An 18907-nucleotide genomic window follows, 5' to 3' on the forward strand; every position below is an offset into this window, starting at 1 on the left:
TCTTAGGTTGCAATACTGGCTCCCTTACTTACTACCTGCGTGAGCTTGGGGAAGTCACATAGTCTCCATCTCAGTTTCCCCATTTGTAAAATGGAGATAATATTACTTCCATTATACAACAAAATGAGTTAATATAGGTGAAATGATTAGAATTGTGCATGGCAGATAGCATTACATAAATGTTTTCAAATATTATTTTTCTCTCCACGTACTTTCTCTTAAAAGTCCTAGTTTTTGGATGTCTTTAATATAGCAATCAACAAATGAAGTTACAGTTATATGTGAGTAGTTCACTATAGTTTTTAATGCAGGTCTTAGCAGACTATGGCCAGTGGCCCAGCAGCCCCCAAAATAAGAATGGTTTTTATACTTTTAATGGGTTGTGAAAGATGGAAAGAAAAAAAAGAATTTGCAACAGAGACAGTATGTGACCCACAAAGCCTCAAATACTATTTGGTCCTTTATAGGAAAAGGTTGCTGACTTTTGGCTTAATATGCTTTCCCTTTCAAATACATTTGCAATTTTAAATCAGCACAGTTTATACCAAGGAATAAATCTCTAAAGGAGGAATTTCAAGAAACATCTTAAACAGAAAAGGAAAATAGTTTCGGACAATGAAAATAGTATTTCATCTTGTGAATGTTTGCTCCCCTCCTCTCTGTTGAGATTAATTTTTCTACCAATGATTAAGAATCACTTCGTGGTAATTAATTGAAGGTTTGGTACAGCAGAATCAAACAATCCAAAAGGTACTTAAACTCATGAGGCTAAATGGGATCTCAAATGATTATTGGGTTTCTTTGGCCAACTCTGTCGGGCTGATCCAACTACCATTGGAATTGCGATCATATCAGGTCTGGAATCAGCAAATTTGCTAGGCTAAATATCCAGTTCTTTGCCACAGACCCTTGTGGTAATGAGTGTGGGAACATGAAAGCTGACTCAGGAAGTCTTTAGGCACACTTAAGAGAAATAAAGTTGCCTGAAGTAAAATCTTTAGAAATCTTAAATTGTTAAAAAGCAATTGTGAAAGGGGGGGAAATTAAGCAATCTTTTTCATTTTTTGCCAACAAAGTGTTAACCTGAGATACTCTGGGTAATTTTATCTACTTCTTTAATTAGCCTTGAACAACTGGGAGACATTTTATGCTTTATGCAAACAAAACAGCTGCAGGCAAGAGAATGGAATAAGGGAGTCCTGGGTAGAGACCTGATGTTTCTCTGAGGGCCCTCAAGTAAGTCACATAGGAAGCTAGCAGGTCTGTCTGTGAAGTTGATGTGGGGATGGGGCAGGCATTTGTCTACTGAATCCAGGAATCTGTGGGTGTTTATCGACTGAAGGTAAGTGTGGGAGGAATGAAGGGCAACTTTCTTTTTGACCTTAATTGGGCTTGCTGAGATTCAAACATGAACGAATGGTCAACTGAGGGGCTGTGGTTTGCCAGAAATCTATTTGCATGAAGCAAGAAGGACACTTCTAGGGCAGAGGAACAGGCACATTTGGCACAGTCAAAACATTCTTAATTGTAAAAGGCAGAGGCACTTCTGAATAGAGCACAGATTCTGTGTGCAGACTTGACTTTCAGCCCAGCTTCTGTGTATCTAAGTCCTATGTGTTGGGATTACAGGTGTGAATCACTACACTCAGCCACTTTATTTTTCTTAATTACATCAACTTGGTAGGGACATGGGTCGCTATGGTCTTGGGGAAGGAGATGGAAGAGGCATGTAGAGGAGAAGACATTCAGGCTGAGAGTAAGATCCATCACTAGAAATAAGGTCCAGGAAGGCAGGGGCTTTGTCTTGCTTCCCACTATATCCCCTAACCTGAAAACAGGGCCTGGAATATGCAGGTGCTCAATAAATGTTCATTGAATAAACAAATGAAATACAGGCAAAGTATATACAGGTCCTATTGTAAAACATCATAAAGGATGATGAGGCAATAGTCATTTCTCTTACTGGAGGTAATGACATTTCAAAAATCATTGAAGAAATACAATAAGAAAGAAACCTAATTAATTATACAACATCCTAACACAACCATTATTACACTTCTATTGTTATACTTTCAGTATTTTATAATACACATTTAAAATAGATTTGTAATCGGAAAATTTCTGAGGGGAAATATAACTTATTTTCAAAAGAACCAATCTACCTTTACCGACAAAATATCACTAAAAACCAACATGGGTGACGTTACTTAAGTAAGTCTGAAATAATTCTTGATAGCTAAGTCAATACAACAAAGTATGTGGTATAAATCTTAGACTTACTGGTAAAGGAAGTATAAGACGTGCATTCTCTTGGTAGTTCCTACTCTAGGGGTTTCAGTGTTCTCATTTGTAAAATGAGAGGCCTGGGCCTCAATAATCTCAAAGGTTATTTTATTTAATTTAATCCCTAAATTTTATTTTTTTACATGCCGATTGTAAAGCAGTTTGTGTGTATGTATATACATAATATATAATAATATTAATTCAGACATAGGAGCTCCTTCCATGAAGAAGGAATATAGAGTTTAGAAATTCACATTTTAACAGCCATTTCCAATTTTTCAGGACTAATTTTTACCTGGATGAATTGCAGTAAGTAGTTTCACTTAATAGATAGACTGATTATTAGTATTTTAAATTCCCAAAGATAAATCTTTATCCTTCTAAACCAACAAAACAGAGAGTTAATTAAAAACAAAGTGACAACAACCACCCAGCTAGGAGTAGTCAAAGGGGAAGATTGACGGTAAAACATAATTGGTTCATTGGCATAGATGAAGAGGGATGAAGAGGCCGGGCACGTTGGCTCACGCCTGTAATCCCAACACTTTGGGAGGCCGAGGTGGGTGGATCACGAGGTCAGGAGATGGAGACCATCCTGGCCAACATGGTGAAACCCCATCTCTACTAAAATACAAAAAAAACAAAAACAAAAACAAACAAAAAAAATTGCGGGGCATGGTGGCAGGCGCCTGTAGTTCCAGCTACTCGGGAGGCTGAGGCAGGGGAATTGCTTGAACCCGGGAGGCAAAGGTTGTAGTGAGCCGAGATCGCACATTGCACTCCAGCCTGGCAACAGAGTGAGACTCCGTCTTAAAAAAAAAAAAAAAAAAAAAAAGGAAAAAAGAAATGGCATAAAGAAAATTCTTTTTCTTTTTTGAGACACGGTCTCACTGTGTCACCCAGGATAGAGTGTAGTGGCACAATCACGGGTCACTGCAGCCTCAACCTCCCAGGCTCAGGTGATTCTCCCACCTTAGCCTCCCGAGCAGCTGGGACTACAGGCACCTTTGACCACGCCTGGCTAATTGTATTTTTTGTAGAGACAGGGGTTTCACCATGTTGGCCAGGCTGGTCTCGAACTCCTAGCCTTAAGCCATCCTCCTGCCTCGGCCTCCCAAAGTGCTGGGATTACAGGCCTGAGCCATCGCTCCCAGCCAGAAAATTATATCATTAGGCTCTTACATGGAGGAGTTAGTAATGCCTGAAATTTTTCCTCCTTGTAAAATTCAGGGTCAACCCTGTTGATCCTGTGTTTTTTTAAGGACGAAATCACTGTTGTCTCTTGAGGATAACTCAACAGACACGATTAATTCATTAACGTAAATATTATCTTTCTTTTGATGGCCACAGTAGAAGTGCCTTGAATTGAAGCTTTATCTCCTCCATTGTCACCATCACTAGGCAGGTGAGGCTGAGGACTGCGTGGTTTAAGGCAACGCTTCAGGAGGGAGCAAAAACGCATCCACTGTGGAGATGAGGTTTCGGTTGCCTTCATTCTTTAAATAGCGCAAACCTGTCACAATGTCAAAAGAACCATATTTGAATTCGAGCTGCAAGCAAGTAAATCGAAGTATATACTAGAATTGATTCCCAGCCTGAAGGCGGATGCTGAATTCAGACCAGGAGTGACACTCTAGGATTTCCACGGTAGTTCATGAAAGAAAGAGAATCTGGGACTAAACAGAGAGTCCACACCCGCTTTTCCTGCACCAAAACACGCCGAGATGTTGATCGGCATCCTAATCCTTAGTCACATTAGGAGCAGCAATCGCATTATCAAAAACTGCGACATGGCATGCAAATAATAGCGACCTTCCCACCACGTGTCGTCGGCAGGCAGTGGATGCCACCATAGGATCCCTATAGAATGCCCTACAGTTCCCCCACGGCCATCTGCCCAGGCGACTCGGAGTCCCAGGCCCCACCGCGCCCTCCAAAACCCGTCTTGGGCGTTCAATACCCGGCGCTCAAGGCGGTCTCTTGCTGCCCCCTGCCAGGCCCCTAGCTTCGGGCTACGAAGGGCTGAAGTACCGCCACGAGGGGGCGCAGGACCAACGACGTCACCTCTGCGCGCGACCCGAGGCCGGAAGTTAGTCTTTTCCACTTCCGCTTCTCCTCGCAGCTCCGGACCCCAGAGGCGGAAGTAAAAGCCGTTTACAGCGGGTGGATGCACTTTAGGGTGAGATTGGCAAGTTGGTGAGGCCGTGCTTTCCTTTCTTTTTGTTAAGAAGTGGGTGTGGGTGACTGCTGTACAGTGCAATCCCTTGCAGAGTTGCCCTTGGGGGAGGAAGAGGGATGGAAAGAGCCTTCGGTGTGGAATTACCTTGGTTTTGAGTTAAGAAAGATCCACCTGGGTTCGAATCCTAATGCTTCAGCTAGCGAAGGCAGGCTAGTATGGGAGCTCGGCGCTGTTTCAGATTTTGTAATTTTAAGGCTTATGCCTACCTTCTAAATTGTTGTGGGGAGTAAAGCGAGACAATGTATATGAAGCACTTAGCTTTGGTTTTACAAAACATTCGTGATTCAGCAGCGCTACCTTTTCCCATCATATGTAGGCATGTACTTGCCGTTTTCTTTTCTGTATGTCTGAGAGATGTTGTTTGCAAGAGGTAATGCGTCTCACGAGAACATAATGCAATGCGAACGTTAGCTGGGATCGAACTCTTGTTTTGTATTAGGAAGGCCTGAAATATTTTGCCTTTTTTGTGTATGTGTGTCATTTCTAGGGACAGCTGTTCTCCAGCCTTTCTAGAGGGATGCAGAGCCTTTCCTTAAGACAAACAAGGTGAGAAATGCATGTAAAGATCTCCAAACTTAGCTTGCTGTATCAAAAGAAGACCAGCTGGAATGTGGCATCTTAGGGCCAGTGATTATTTCCATTAACAGCCTGTTTAATAGGCCAGTTGTGGGGCAGAGGGGAACGTAAATCTTTTTTTTAGACCGATCATACTACAAGCAGAGATTTTCAGTGTGTTTGTTAAGTTTGAACATTAGCCCTTGGGATAATGGTTTTGGTTAACTTAAAAAGTCAATTTGAGAAATAGATTGAAGTCAATTTTGGAATAGGTGCCATTTCTGAAATTTGTACATGAGGAAAGTTGGTGACTTTCTTGTATTAGGCTATTTAGGTGTTCATTTACCCTACTAGATATTATGAATATTTTGAATGGAGATCCGTTGCTAAGAGTAAAGCATCATGGAGAATTTTGAAGTGTGACTTTTTTGGTGCTAGAAACCGAAAAATCGATAAAGATAATACGTATTTCCCATTGTTTTTCACACCTAAGGCCATTTTTACTTGTTTAAAACTTTTTTGTCCGACTGCAAAGTAGCACATATTCATTAAAGTCCCAGTATTTCAGAAGTAGTACATAGCCTCCAATAATCTTTCAGAAATAACTGTCATTCCACCTCTGTATATATTAATGTCCCCCCACTGCCTTTAACATACATGGCATTATCCATACCGTTAGGCAGTTTGTCATGTAGAGTATCTTTGACATCTTTTTATTGCAGTAGATCAGTCTTTATTTTTGGCACCTCTATAGTATACTGCCTAGATGTACCACAATTTATTAATCATTCTATTAGTGGCCATTTGAGTTTCTTCTTCTATGCCGTAGCTAATAATGTTATGGTGGTCTTCCTTTTTCTTTCTTTTTCTTTTTTTATGAGACAGAGTCTTGCTCTGTCACCCAGGCTGGAGTGCAGTGGTGCAATCTCAGCTCACTACAACTTCCACCTCCCAGGTTTAAGCAGTTCTTGAGCCTTAGCCACTTGAGTAGCTGGGATTAGAGGCATGTATCACCATGCCTGGCTAATTTTAGTATTTTTAGTAGAGATGGGGTTTCGTTATGTTGGCCAGGCTGATCTCAAACTCCTGGCCTCCCAAAGTGGTGAGATTATAGGCGTGAAACCACTGTGCTTGGCCTGGTCATTATTTTTCATAACAAACACGTATTCTTGTTTTTTTTTCTTTTTGAGATGGGCTCATTCTGTCATCCAGCCTGGGATGCCGTGGCTAGATTATGGCTCACTGTAGCCTTGACCTCCTGGGCTCAAGCAGTCCTCCTGCCTCAGCCTCCTGAGCAACTGGGACTATAGGTGTGCACTGTTACAGTTGGCTAATAGTTTGATTTTTTGTAGAATAAGGGTCTCACTTTGTTGCCCAGGCTGGTCTCAAACTCCTGGGTTTAAGCAATCCTTCCACCTTGGCTTTCCAAAATACTGAGATTACAGATGTGAGCTGCTGCCCCTGGCCCTTTTTATTCCATTTGGATAATCTCCAGGGAGTGGAAATGCTGCGTTAAAGGCTATGAACATTTAAAATTGTGGCAGCTGGTGCCAAATTCTGGTTCTGGCCCATTAACAATATTTGAGAATTTCCTCTGTTTCCTCATATGTTCATTAACAATCGATATTAATTACTGTTTCTAGGTTTAGTTGAGACCACACATGTCATTTTTAGAGTAAATTTATTGCATTTTAGTATTGTAATCAAGACCAAATTTCAGATGCCTGTTGTAAGTCCATTTCAGCTCTTGTTTTCTATAAATAGAAAGCTTAGTTTTAGATTCCTTAGTAATAAGTTATCATAAAACAAATGATTGACTTCAATTGTAAGTATTTTAAGGATTTGAGGGAAGATTATATTTGAATGGGACCTTGTCCTATGGATAGGCATCAGGAGGATGGGCCTTTCTAAAAGAAAGAGCAACTTAAGCAAAGGCAGGGAGACAGGAATGGGCAAAGATGTTTGGGATCAGAGGTTTGAGAGGCAGTAGTGCTAGGTATTGAGGTGGTAGAATAGAAGAGATAGCTGGAAAGGTAGTTAGAAGTAGATGGTAAGGTTGTTAGAACTAACTGAAAAGGTAGCTAGAAAAAGATCACTTTGAAGATTTTGTTTTTTCGGGGAGAGCTACAGAAGGTCTTTAATCAGAGAATGAGGGACATAATCACATCATTTTACAAATATCAGTATGGTGGCAGTTTTGAGTGATTGATGTCAGAGAAGCGCATCAGGTGGCTGTTACAGGCTGGGTGAAAGAGAATGAAGACTTGTAACAGAATGAGAATTACAAAGATTAGCGAGGGTGGATTTCAGAGATATGCCAAAGAAGTTGAATCTACTTGATTTGATGACTGGAGTTGAGGAAGAGGAAGAAAGCAAAGCTCACTTTTGGATTTTTATCACAAATGACTCTTAGGATAGTGATTGTGATAATGATATCTTTAGTCAGAAGAGGGCAACTTTGGGGACTGGGAAAGATACTCAAGTTTGGGGCATGTTAGTTTGTGTGGAAGATACTTCCATGAAGGATGAGTTATACACAAGACATCAAATTTACTTGTGACAGATTTAGAAGAAACATTTATAGATTTGTTACTTTTTGTTAGGAATTTTGGCATACATTTTCACTTATTTTTAGTTTGCTATTAATATAATTTCTGTTGAACATTCTGTGGCTTGTTCAGCCTGTTTACCATGATGCTAATAGTCTTAAGAAAGTGCACTGTCTAAAGTAGTAGTCCACACTTCCTTGATTGTGTACATTGTCAATAAAAATATACCTACAATATATGTACATTTGTTTATTGATTATATGTCTTACAGTACCATCATATTGTTTATATTATAAAGCATATGTAGAAAGAATTTTCAAAGGCTAAGACAAATATAAATTGTAGTTTTACTATTTTCTTCCTCCATCCCATTGTATCATCTTGGACCTCTCTAGAAAGTACTGGTCTGATTTCCAGCTGATGCATTCTGCCCCATTATTCCAGTAGAGGTCACTCGAGCATCTGGAAGAGAGAACAGGCTGTTGAGCTATGCAAGGAAGAGCCTTCATTCTTCAGTTAGAAGGATAATTGTATTTTAGTTTCGAAATTCATGCATTTTTGGAAGAGTATGTAGTTACAGTGTAGTATGTGGTATTATGGAGAAGTGAAGAATAGTGAGTTCAGCAGAGTATGGATCAATCTAAAATGTGCTTTTGTTGTTTGATGTTTATGTTGTGAGTGCCTTGCATTTGGCTTTACACATTACTAGATTCTATAGTTTTGGGGTCTTTTCCCAATTCTGTGAGAATCTGTAGATTATGTGAGCCACAGGAATGTTCCCTGCCTGTAGGCATAATCAAGTTCTAGTTAAAATTGGAGTAATTGAAAGGACAGACACAAAGAGGCTTTCTTTGAAATTGATCTTGAAAGCAGTGTCTTTAGCCCAAAGAGTTTAGTAGTGGGTTGGAATCATCTATCTCTATTTTCTATTTTATGCTTAATTAGGAAAAGGAGAAAAAAGAATACCTTTTCTAAGTAAGAGCCCGTTGTAAGTAATTAGAAATCAAGCATGAACTTGTTACAGCTATATATTCTAAAAAGGCAAAAGTACAGTTTAAAAAAATATGTATGTACGTTATATGACTCAGGCACAAGTAGCTTAGAAACAAATCAGATAGGTTGAATAACAGAACACTTTTTCTGTTGCTTTTCTCATAAAATATTTCTTATAAATAGAGATGCTCATTTTAGTAGGGATCTATGATTATGATTATAAATAAGCTTGTATGTTTTGAGCCCCATTTCTAAATGATCAGGAAAAATGAGTTATTGAGGTTTTAGTCACATGCTAGAAGCTGCAAGTTGAAAGTGTTGTGCAACACATGCAAACAGCCCAAAACTAGTCTTGTTAATATGGTGATGGAGAAGGGGAGAATGGTGAAAGTAATGTTTTAATGTTTACATGCCATCTTTCAGCACAGTTTCACATGTTATGGGCTATGTGGATTTAATATCGCAACTAGATCATTTTGAAGATGAAAATTGGTTTGGAATTATTGGATTACAATGTAGGGAATGGTAGGGTAAACCAAATGATTGTGATCAAGAGCTGTTGACTAGAGCTCTATATAAGCTAAGAAAAATTAAGGCTTTAATGGTAACATGGATATAAAGGGTAGCATGAATCTAGAAAAAGATGTTCAAGATGTTGAGAATTTCCTCTGTTTCCTCATATGTTCATTAACAATCAATATTATGAATTACTGTTTCTAGGAAATTAATGTGAGGTGTTGGTTTTCAGGGCTAGATTTAGAGTTTGAAAACCAGGAGGCCAGAGGCAAAGAAATCTAGTATCTATGGGCAGGGCAAGGTCAAAGACCTGGAAAATTGAAATATAAGGCAATAAGCCAGACCTGGCATGGTGGCTCACACCTGTAATCCCAGCACTTTAGGAAGCCAAGGCAGGCAGATCACTTGAGCCCAGGAGTTTGAGACCAGCCTGAGTGACATAGTGAAACGCTGTGTCTACAAAAAATAAAAATAAAAAATTAGCTGGGTGTGTGGGGGCATTCCTGTGGTCCCAACTACTTGGGAGGCTGAGGTGGGAGCATCACCTGAGCCTAGGGAGATGAGGTTGCAGCGAGCCATGATTGTGCTGCTGCGCTCCAGTCTGGATGACAGAGTGAGACCCTGTCTCAAAAAAAAAAAAAAAAAAAAAAAAAAGTTTGGAAATCCGGAGGACAAAGCAGAGATGGAGAGGGTCAACTGATTTTAGGTAGCCAAGGCAGGCAAGGGTAAACAAAAAGAGCATGAAAAAAGGAAGAACAATTCTGGGTCACTAATGGTGCCCCATCCTGTTTTTCTTTATGTTAACAATGGAAGCAGCCCCATGCCTACAAATAACAGAAGCAGTGAGCTAGGGAGAGACAGTGCAGTGGCTGAATTATTAACACAGTTCTGTAGAGCTGGAACTGAAGGTAATATTCTCATAGAAATGACCATGATGCTCATAGGATCATAATATGGCCATTTAGTTGTTTTAACACATGCATTTGTATAATATTTTATGTGTTGTTTTACACAGCACTTCAAAAGGTTTGAACTACCTAACCATTATGGCACCAAGAAACCTCTGGCATATGAGAAGTAACTTTCTCTTTGGTTCAAGATGTTGGATTACCCGATTTTCAGCAGAAATCATCTTCAAATCAGTTTCATTTAGACTTTTTGGTGTGAAGTGTCATAATGCAGACAGTGAGCCTTCGGAAAATGAGGACCTGCTGAACAACTTACTTACTATGGGAGTAGATGTTGACATGGCAAGGAAACGACAGCCTGGAGTTTTTCATAGGATGATTACCAATGAGCAGGACCTGAAGACGTTCCTTCTTTCCAAAGGAGCTAGCAAAGAAGTGATTGCTAGCATCATATCAAGATACCCACGAGCAATAACACGTACTCCTGAGAATCTTTCAAAACGGTGGGATCTGTGGAGAAATATTGTGACATCAGACCTTGAAATTGTAAATATTTTGGAACGTTCTCCTGAATCCTTTTTTCGGTCCAATAACAACTTAAACTTAGAGAATAATATAAAGTTCCTCTACTCAGTTGGATTGACCCGTAAATGCCTTTGTCGATTGTTGACCAATGCCCCTCGTACCTTCTCCAATAGTCTTGATCTGAATAAACAGATGGTTGATTTTTTGCAGGCAACCTGTTTGTCATTGGGTCACAATGATCCCACAGATTTTGTCAGGAAGATAATTTTAAAAAACCCTTTTATCTTAATTCAGAGCACCAAGCGGGTAAAAGCTAACATTGAATTCTTACAGTCAACTTTCAACTTGAACAGTGAGGAACTGCTGGTTCTGATATGTGGTCCAGGAGCTGAAATCCTAGATCTTTCCAATGACTATGCCAGAAGAAGCTACACAAATATCAAAAAGAAGCTGTTTTCTCTTGAATGTACTGAAGAAGAGGTACGGAAGTTTGTCTTAAGCTATCCAGATATGATCTTCTTGGCAGAGAAGAAGTTTAATGATAAAATAGACTGCCTCTTAGAAGAAAACGTTAGTATTTCACAAATAATTGAAAATCCTCGGGTTCTGGATTCAAGCATAAGTACTTTAAAAAGTCGAATCAGAGAATTGGTAAATGCTGGCTGTAACTTGAGTACTTTAAACATCAGTCTTCTATCTTGGAGTAAAAAAAGATACGAAGCTAAATTGAAAAAGTTAAGCAGATTGGCCTAAGGATGCCAGTGCTTTTAATTCTCAGGAAATGTAAATATGTTATGCCACATTGCAAAAGAATTTTGCAGAAGTGATTAAGTTAAAATGTTATTAAGGGCCTTAAGATGGGGAGATTATCCTGAATTACTTGGGAGGGCCCAATATAATCATAGGGGTCTTTAAAAGTTGAAGAGGGAGGCAAAAGAGGAGGTCAGAGTGATCGTATATAAGAAAGACGACTACTTTTGAAGGAAGGTAAAAGGGGGCTTTGAAAGAGGAAGACACCTTGAGCCAAGGAATGAAGGGGGCCTGTAAAAAAAAAAAAATGGAAGAGGCAAGGAAACAGATTCTCCCTTAGAGTCCCCAGAAAGAATGCAGCCTTGCTGGCACCTTTTTAGCTCAGTGGGATCAATGTCAAACTTCTGACCCACAGAACCATAATATGGTAAATTTGTGTTCTTTTAAACCACTGAGTCAGTGATAATTTGCTGCAGAAGCGAATAGATTAACATAGCAACTAAGTAGATGATTAGTTGCATTATAGGTGAAGTCACAAAATACAGTCCTTTAGTGTTAAGTCTGTGTTTCTTCCTTTTATAAGAGTAATTATATTTAAAAAATCTACCTACCCTTCTGGAATTGCTAATATTAGTGTTTATGAAGTCTTAAATGTGCATAAAAAACTAAATGTGAATAATCTAAATAAAGGAATATTTTTGCTTAATATAGTTTAAGGAAATGGTAATCATTTCTGTGCATTTTGTTGGCATTTCAGCTAATATTGAGTAATTTTCAGAGGCGTTGACTTAAAAAATGACAAATCAGATAATGTTGGTATTTTCAAGATACAATCTAGCTCTGACATAAACTGAAAGATATGGGACAAATTATATGACTTTTAATTATATGACTTTTAATTATTTTCCAGAGGCATTTGTTTTCTAGATGTCGTTTTTGAATTAACATAATGGCGCTCAACCTTTTAAACCTCACTTGCTATCAGTGATGCCTTAAAAAACCTTATTCCTATTATTGATGAAAACAATATGTCTGCTTTTCTAAGGCCATTTATATATTCAACAATACTCTTATTATAATTATCTTTGTTTATTTGATGGCAAGCATGGCACAGTTTAGAAAGCAAGAGCTTTAGAGTGATGTATCTGGGCACCATTCCTGAATAACTTGTGTTAATGTTTTAAATTTACTGAACCTGTTTTTCTCATCTGTAACACTAGAAATTGACCTTCCAGAGTTGGTAGGAATCAAATGAAAATGCACCTCTAAGTGCATATTCTTGCACATAGTAATGATGCAATCAGTGATCCCTATAATAAAAAGATAGTATTTTAAAAAGCAGCTTTATTTATATGTAAATCACATACTCAATTTACCTACTTAAAGTCTGACACAGTTCAATTTATATAGAGAGAGTTTTGCAACTTTATTTTCCATTGCTTATAATACATTTATAATTTGTTGGAAAATCTATAAAGAAAATGAATTTCTTAAAGTTATGGAAACTGAGAAATCCTAGGTTGAGGGGCCATATCTGGTGAGAGCCTTCTTGCTGGTGGGGACTCTGAAGAGTCCTGAGGCGGCACAGCTTATCACATGGCGAGTGCTAATGTGCTTAGGTCTCTTTTTCTCTTCTTATAGAGCCACCAGTCCACTCCCGTGATAAGCCATTAATTCATTGATACATTAATTAATGAATAGATTAATTAATTTCTGATGACATAGCCCTTATGATCCAATCACCTCTTAAAGGCCCCACCTCTCAATACTGTCACATTGGGGATTAAATTTCAACATGAGTTTTGGAGGGGACAGATAGTCAAACCATAGCAACAACCATCACCACAATCTAATTTTAGAATATGTTTGCAATCCTAACAGAAACCTTGTACCTGTTAGTGAGTCCCCATTGTTTCCCTCCATTTGTTCCCCCAGCTCTAAGCAAAAACGAATCTGTTTTCTGTCTCTATAAATTTGTTTATTCTGAACATTTCATATAATTGGAATCATACAGTATGGTCTTTTGTGACTGGCTTCTCTTTTTTTATTATCCCATTTTCTTTTTTTTCTATTATTATACTTTAAGTTCTAGGATACATGTGCACAATGTGCCGGTTTGTTACATATGTATATATGTGTCATGTTGGTGTGCTGCACTCGTTAACTCGTCATTTACATTAGGTATTTCTCTGAATGCTATCCCTCCCCCCTCCTCCCACCCCACGACCGGCCCCGGTGTGTGATGTTCCCCACCCTGTGTCCAAGTGTTCTCATTGTTCAATTCCCACCTATGAGTGAGAACATGCAGTGTTTGGTTTTCTGTCCTTGCGATAGTTTGCTCAGAATGATGGTTTCCAGCTTCATCCATGTCCCTTCAAAGGACATGAACTCATCCTTTTTTATGGCTGTGTAGTATTCCATGGTATATCTGTGCCACATTTTCTTAATCCAGTCTATCGATGGACATTTGGGTTGGTTCCAGGTTTTTGCTACTGGGAATAGTACCTCAATAAACTTATGTGTGCATGTGTCTTTATAGCAGCATGATTTATAATCCTTTTGGTATATACCCAGTAATGGGATGGCTGGGTCAAATGGTATTTCTAGTTCTAGATCCTTGAAGAATCACCACACTGTCTTCCACAATAGTTGAACTAGTTTACAGTCCCACCAACAGTGTAAAAGTGTTCCTATTTCTCCACATCCTCTCCAGCACCTGCTGTTTCCTGACTTTTCAATGATCGCCATTCTAACTGGAGTGAGATAGTATCTCATTGTGGTTTTGATTTGCATTTCTCTGATGGCCAGTGATGATGAGCATTTTTTCATGTATCTGTTGGCTGCATAAATGTCTTTTGAGAAGTGTCTCTTCATATAGTTTGCCCACTTTTTGATGGGGTTTTTTTTTTCTTGTAAATTTGTTTAAGTTCTTTGTAGATTTTGGATATTAGCCCTTTCTCAGATGGGTAGATTGCAAAAATTTTCTCCCATTCTGTAGGTTGCCTGTTGACTCTGATGATAGTTTCTTTTGCTGTGCAGAAACTCTTTAATTAGATCCCATTTGTCAATTTTGGCTTTTGTTGCCATTGCTTTTGGTGTTTTAGACATGAAGTCCTTGCCCATGCCTATGTCCTGAATGGTATTGCCTAGATTTTCTTCTAGGGAAGTCTTTAATCCATCTTGAATTAATTTTTGTAGAAGGTGTAAAGAAGGGATACAGATTCAGCTTTCTACATATGGCTAGCCAGTTTTCCCAGCACCATTTATTAAATAGGGAATCCTTTCCTCATTTCTTTTTTTTGTCAGGTTTGTCAAAGATCAGATGTTTGTAGATGCGTGGTATTATTTCTGAGGGCTCTGTTCTGTTCCATTGGTCTACATCTCTGCTTTGGTACCAGTACCATGCTGTTTTGGTTACTATAGCCTTGTAGTATAGTTTTAAGTAAGGTAGCATGATGCCTGCAGCTTTGTTCTTTTTGCTTAGGATTGTCTTGGCAATGTGGGCTCTTTGTTGGTTCCATATGAAGTTTAAAGTAGTTTTTTCCAATTCTGTGAAGAAAGTCATTGGTAGCTTGATGGGGATGGCATGGAATCTATAAATTACCTTGGGCAGTATGGCCATTTTCATGATATTAATTCTTCCTCTCCATGAGCATGGAATGTTTTTCCTTTTGTGTCCTCTTTTATCTCGTTGAGCAGTGGTTTGTAGTTCTCCTTGAAGAGGTCCTTCACATCCCTTGTAAGTTGGATTCCTAGGTATTTTATTCCATTTGAAGCAATTGTGAATGGGAGTTCACTCATGATTTGGCTCTCTGTTTGCCTGTTATTGGTGTATAGGAATGCTTGTGATTTTTGCACCTTGATTTTGTATCCTGAGACTTCGCTGAAGTTGCTTATCAGCCTAAGGAGATTTTGGGCTGAGACGATGGGGTTTTCTAGATATACAATCATGTCATCTGCAAACAGGGACAATTTGACTTCCTCTTTTCCTAATTGAATACCCTTGATTTCTTTCTCTTGCCTGATTGCCCTTGCCAGAACTTCCAACACTATGTTGAATAGGAGTGGTGAGAGAGGGCATCCCTGTCTTGTGCCAGTTTTCAAAGGGAATTCTTCCAGTTTTTGCCCATTCAGTATGATATTGGCTGTGGGTTTGTCATAAATAGCTCTTATTATTTTGAGATACGTCACATCAATACCTAATTTATTGAGTGTTTTTAGCATGAAGGGCTGTTGACTTTTATCAAAGGCCTTTTCTGCATCTGTTGAAATAATCATGTTGTTTTTGTCTTTGGTTCTGTTTATATGATGGATTACGTTTATTGATTTGCATATGTTGTACCAGCCTTGCATCCCAGGGATGAAGCCCACTTGATCATGGTGGATAAGCTTTTTAATGTGCTGCTGGATTCGATTTGCCAGTATTTTATTGAGGATTTTTGCATTGATGTTCATCAGGAGTATTGGTCTAAAATTCTCTTTTTTTGTTGTGTCTCTGCCAGGCTTTGGTATCGGGATAATGCTGGCCTCATAAAATGAGTTAGGGTGGATTTCCTCTTTTTCTGTTGATTGGAATAGTTTCAGAAGGAATGGTGTCAGCTTCTCTTTGTACCTCTGGTAGAATTCGGCTGTGAATCCGTCTGGTCCTGGACTTTTTTTGGTTGGTAGGCTCTTTATTATTGCCTCAATTTCAGAGCCTGTTATTTGTCTATTCAGGAATTCAGCTTCTTCCTGGTTTAATCTTGGGAGGTTGTATGTGTCCAGGGATTTTTCCATTTCTTCTAGATTATCTAGTTTATTTGTGTAGAGGTGTTTATAATATTCTCTGATGGTAGTTTGTATCTCTGTGGGATCAGTGGTGATATCCCCTTTATGATTTTTTATTGTGTCTATTTGATTCTTCTCTCTTTATTAGTCTTGCTAGCAGTCTATCAATTTTGTTGATCTTTTCAAAAAAACAGCTCCTGGATTCATTGATTTTTTGAAGGGTTATATCTCTATCTCCTTCAGTTCTGCCCTGATCTTAGTTATTTCTTGCCTTCTGCTAGCTTTTGGATGTGTTTGCTCTTGCTTCTCTAGTTCTTTTAGTTGTGATGTTAGGGTGTCAATTTTAGATCTTTCCTGCTTTCTCTTGTGGGCATTTAGTGCTATAAATTTCCCTCTACACACTGCTTTAAATGTGTCCCAGAGATTCTGGTATGTTGTGTCTTTGTTCTCATTGGTTTCAAAGAGCATCTTTATTTCTGCCTTCATTTCGTTTTGTACCCAGTAGTCATTCAGGAGCAGGTTGTTCAGTTTCCATGTAGTTGAGCAGTTTTGCATGAGTTTCTTAATCCTGAGTTCCAGTTTGATTGCACTGTGGTCTGAGAGACAGTTTGTTATAATTTCTATTCTTTTACATTTGCTGAGGAGTCCTTTACTTCCAACTATGTGGTCAGTTTTGGAATAAGTGTGATGTGGTGCTGAGAAGAATGTATATTCTGTTGATTTGGGGTGGAGAGTTGTGTAAATGTCTATTAGGTCTGCTTGGTGCAGAGCTGAGTTCAATTCCTGGATATCCTTGTTAACTTTCTGTCTCATTGATCTGTCTCCTATTGACAGTGGGCTGTTAAAGTCTCCTATTATTATTGTATGGGAGTCTAAGTCTCTTTGTAGGTCTCGAAGGACTTGCTTTATGAATCTGGGTGTGCCTATATTGGGTGCATATATATTTAGTGTAGCTAGCTCTATCTAACTATCCTTGTTGAATTGATCCCTTTACCATTATATAATGGCCTTCTTTATCTCTTCTCATCTTTGTTGGTTTAAAGTCTGTTTTATCATAGACTAGGATTGCAACTCTTGCTTTTTTTTGTTTTCTATTTGCTTGGTAGATCTTCCTCCATCCCTTTATTTTGAGCGTATGTATGTCTCTGCACGTGAGATGGGTCTCCTGAATACAGCACACTGATGGGTCTTGACTCTTTATCCAGTTTGCCAGTCTGTCTTTTAATTGGAGCATTTAGCCCATTTACATTTAAGGTTAATATTGTTATATGTGAATTTGATCCTGTCATTATGAGGTTAGCTGGGTATTTTGCTCGTTAGTTGATGTAGTTTCTTCCTAGCATTGATGGTCTTTACAATTTGGCATGTTTTTGCAGTGGCTAGTACTGGTTGTTCCTTTCCATGTTTAGTGCTTCCTTCAGGAGCTCTTGTAAGGCAGGCCTGGTGGTGACAAAATCTCTCAGCATTGGCTTGTCTGCAAAGGATTTTATTTCTCCTTCACTTATGAAGTTTAGTTTGGCTGGATATGAAATTCTGGGTTGAAAATTCTTGTCTTTAAGAATGTTGAATATTGGCCCCCACTCTTTTCTGGCTTGTAGAGTTTCTGCCGAGAGATCCGCTGTTCGTCTGATGGGCTTCCCTTTGTGGGTAACTCGACTTTTCTCTCTGGCTGCCATTAACATTTTTTCCTTCATTTGAACTTCAGTGAATCTGACAATTATATGTCTTGGAGTTGCTCTTCTCGAGGATTATCTTTGTGGCTTTCTCTGTATTTCCTGAATTTGAATGTCTGCCTGCCTTGCTAGGTTGGAGAAGTTCTCATGGATAATATCCTGCAGAGTGTTTTCCAACTTGGTTCCATTCTCCTCATCACTTTCAAGTACGCCAGTCAGATGTAGATTTGGTCTTTTCACGTAGTCCTATATTTCTTGGAGGCTTTGTTCATTTCTTTTTACTCTTTTTTCTCTAAATTTCTCTTCTTGCTTCATTTCATTCATTTGATCTTCAATACCTGATACCCTTTCTTCCAGTTGCTTGAATTGGCTACTGAAGCTTGTGCATGCATCATGTAGCTCTCGTGCCATAGTTTTCAGCTCCATCAGGTCATTTAAGCTCTTCTCTACGCTGTTTATTCTAGTTAGCCATTTGTCCAATCTCTTTCCAAGGTTTTTAGCTTCTTTGCGATGGGTTCGAACATCCTCCTTTAACTCGGAGAAGTTTGTTATTACTGAATGTCTGAAGCCTTCTTCTCTCAACTCGTCAAAGTCATTCTCTGTCCAACTTTGTTCTGTTACTGGCGAGGAGCTGTAATCATTTGGCGAAGAAGAAGGCACTCTGATTTTCAGAATTTTCAGCTTTTCTCCTCTGGTTTCTCACCATCTTTGTGGTTTTATCTACCTTTGGTCTTTGATGATGGTGACGTACAGATGGGGTTTTGGTGTGGATGTCCTTTCTGTTTGTTAGTTTTTCTTTTAACAGTCAGAACCCTCAGCTGCAGCTCTTTTGGAGTTTGCTGGAGGTCTACTCCAGACCCTGTTTGCCTGGGTATCACCAGCAGAGGCTCCAGAACCTCATGTATTGCAGAATGGCAAATATTGCTGCCTGATTGTTCCTCTGGAAGGTTCATCTCAGAGGGGCACCCAGCCGTATGAGGTGTTAATCAGCCTCTACTGGGAGGTGCCTCCCAGTTAGGCTACTCTGGGATCAGGGACCCATTTGAGGAGGCAGTCTGTCCATTCTCAGATCTCAAACTCTGTGCTGGGAGAACCACTACTGTCTTCAAAGCTGTCAGACAGGGACATTTAAGTCTGCAGAAGTTTCTG

General features: G+C 39.1%; 1 protein-coding gene across 4 annotated transcripts; it reads left to right on the forward strand.

The window, feature by feature from the left end:
• The first annotated feature begins 4401 nt into the window (after positions 1–4401).
• MTERF1 (mitochondrial transcription termination factor 1) lies at positions 4402–12024 on the forward strand. Of its 4 annotated transcripts, none has more exons than XM_005550259.4 (3): positions 4402–4479; positions 5010–5068; positions 10151–12024. In XM_005550259.4, the coding sequence occupies exons 2-3, from the start codon at positions 5040–5042 to the stop codon at positions 11319–11321; spliced, it is 1200 nt and encodes a 399-aa protein (XP_005550316.3). In that variant the 5' UTR covers positions 4402–4479; positions 5010–5039; the 3' UTR covers positions 11322–12024. The 4 variants fall into 4 exon arrangements, with proteins under 4 accessions (XP_005550316.3, XP_005550315.3, XP_045244674.2 ...); XM_005550258.5 differs by having other exon boundaries at positions 4402–4462; XM_045388739.2 differs by lacking the exon at positions 5010–5068.
• The last annotated feature ends 6883 nt before the right edge of the window (positions 12025–18907 follow it).

This window comes from Macaca fascicularis, chromosome 3 (assembly GCF_037993035.2).
Source record: "Macaca fascicularis isolate 582-1 chromosome 3, T2T-MFA8v1.1".
Taxonomy (NCBI): Eukaryota; Metazoa; Chordata; class Mammalia; order Primates; family Cercopithecidae; genus Macaca; species Macaca fascicularis.

Coding starts and splice junctions, on each gene's coding strand:
- MTERF1 (XM_005550258.5), top strand. Junction 5,069..10,150: donor CTTTCCTTAAGACAAACAAG/GTGAGAAATGCA, acceptor TGTTTTACACAG/CACTTCAAAAGGTTTGAACT.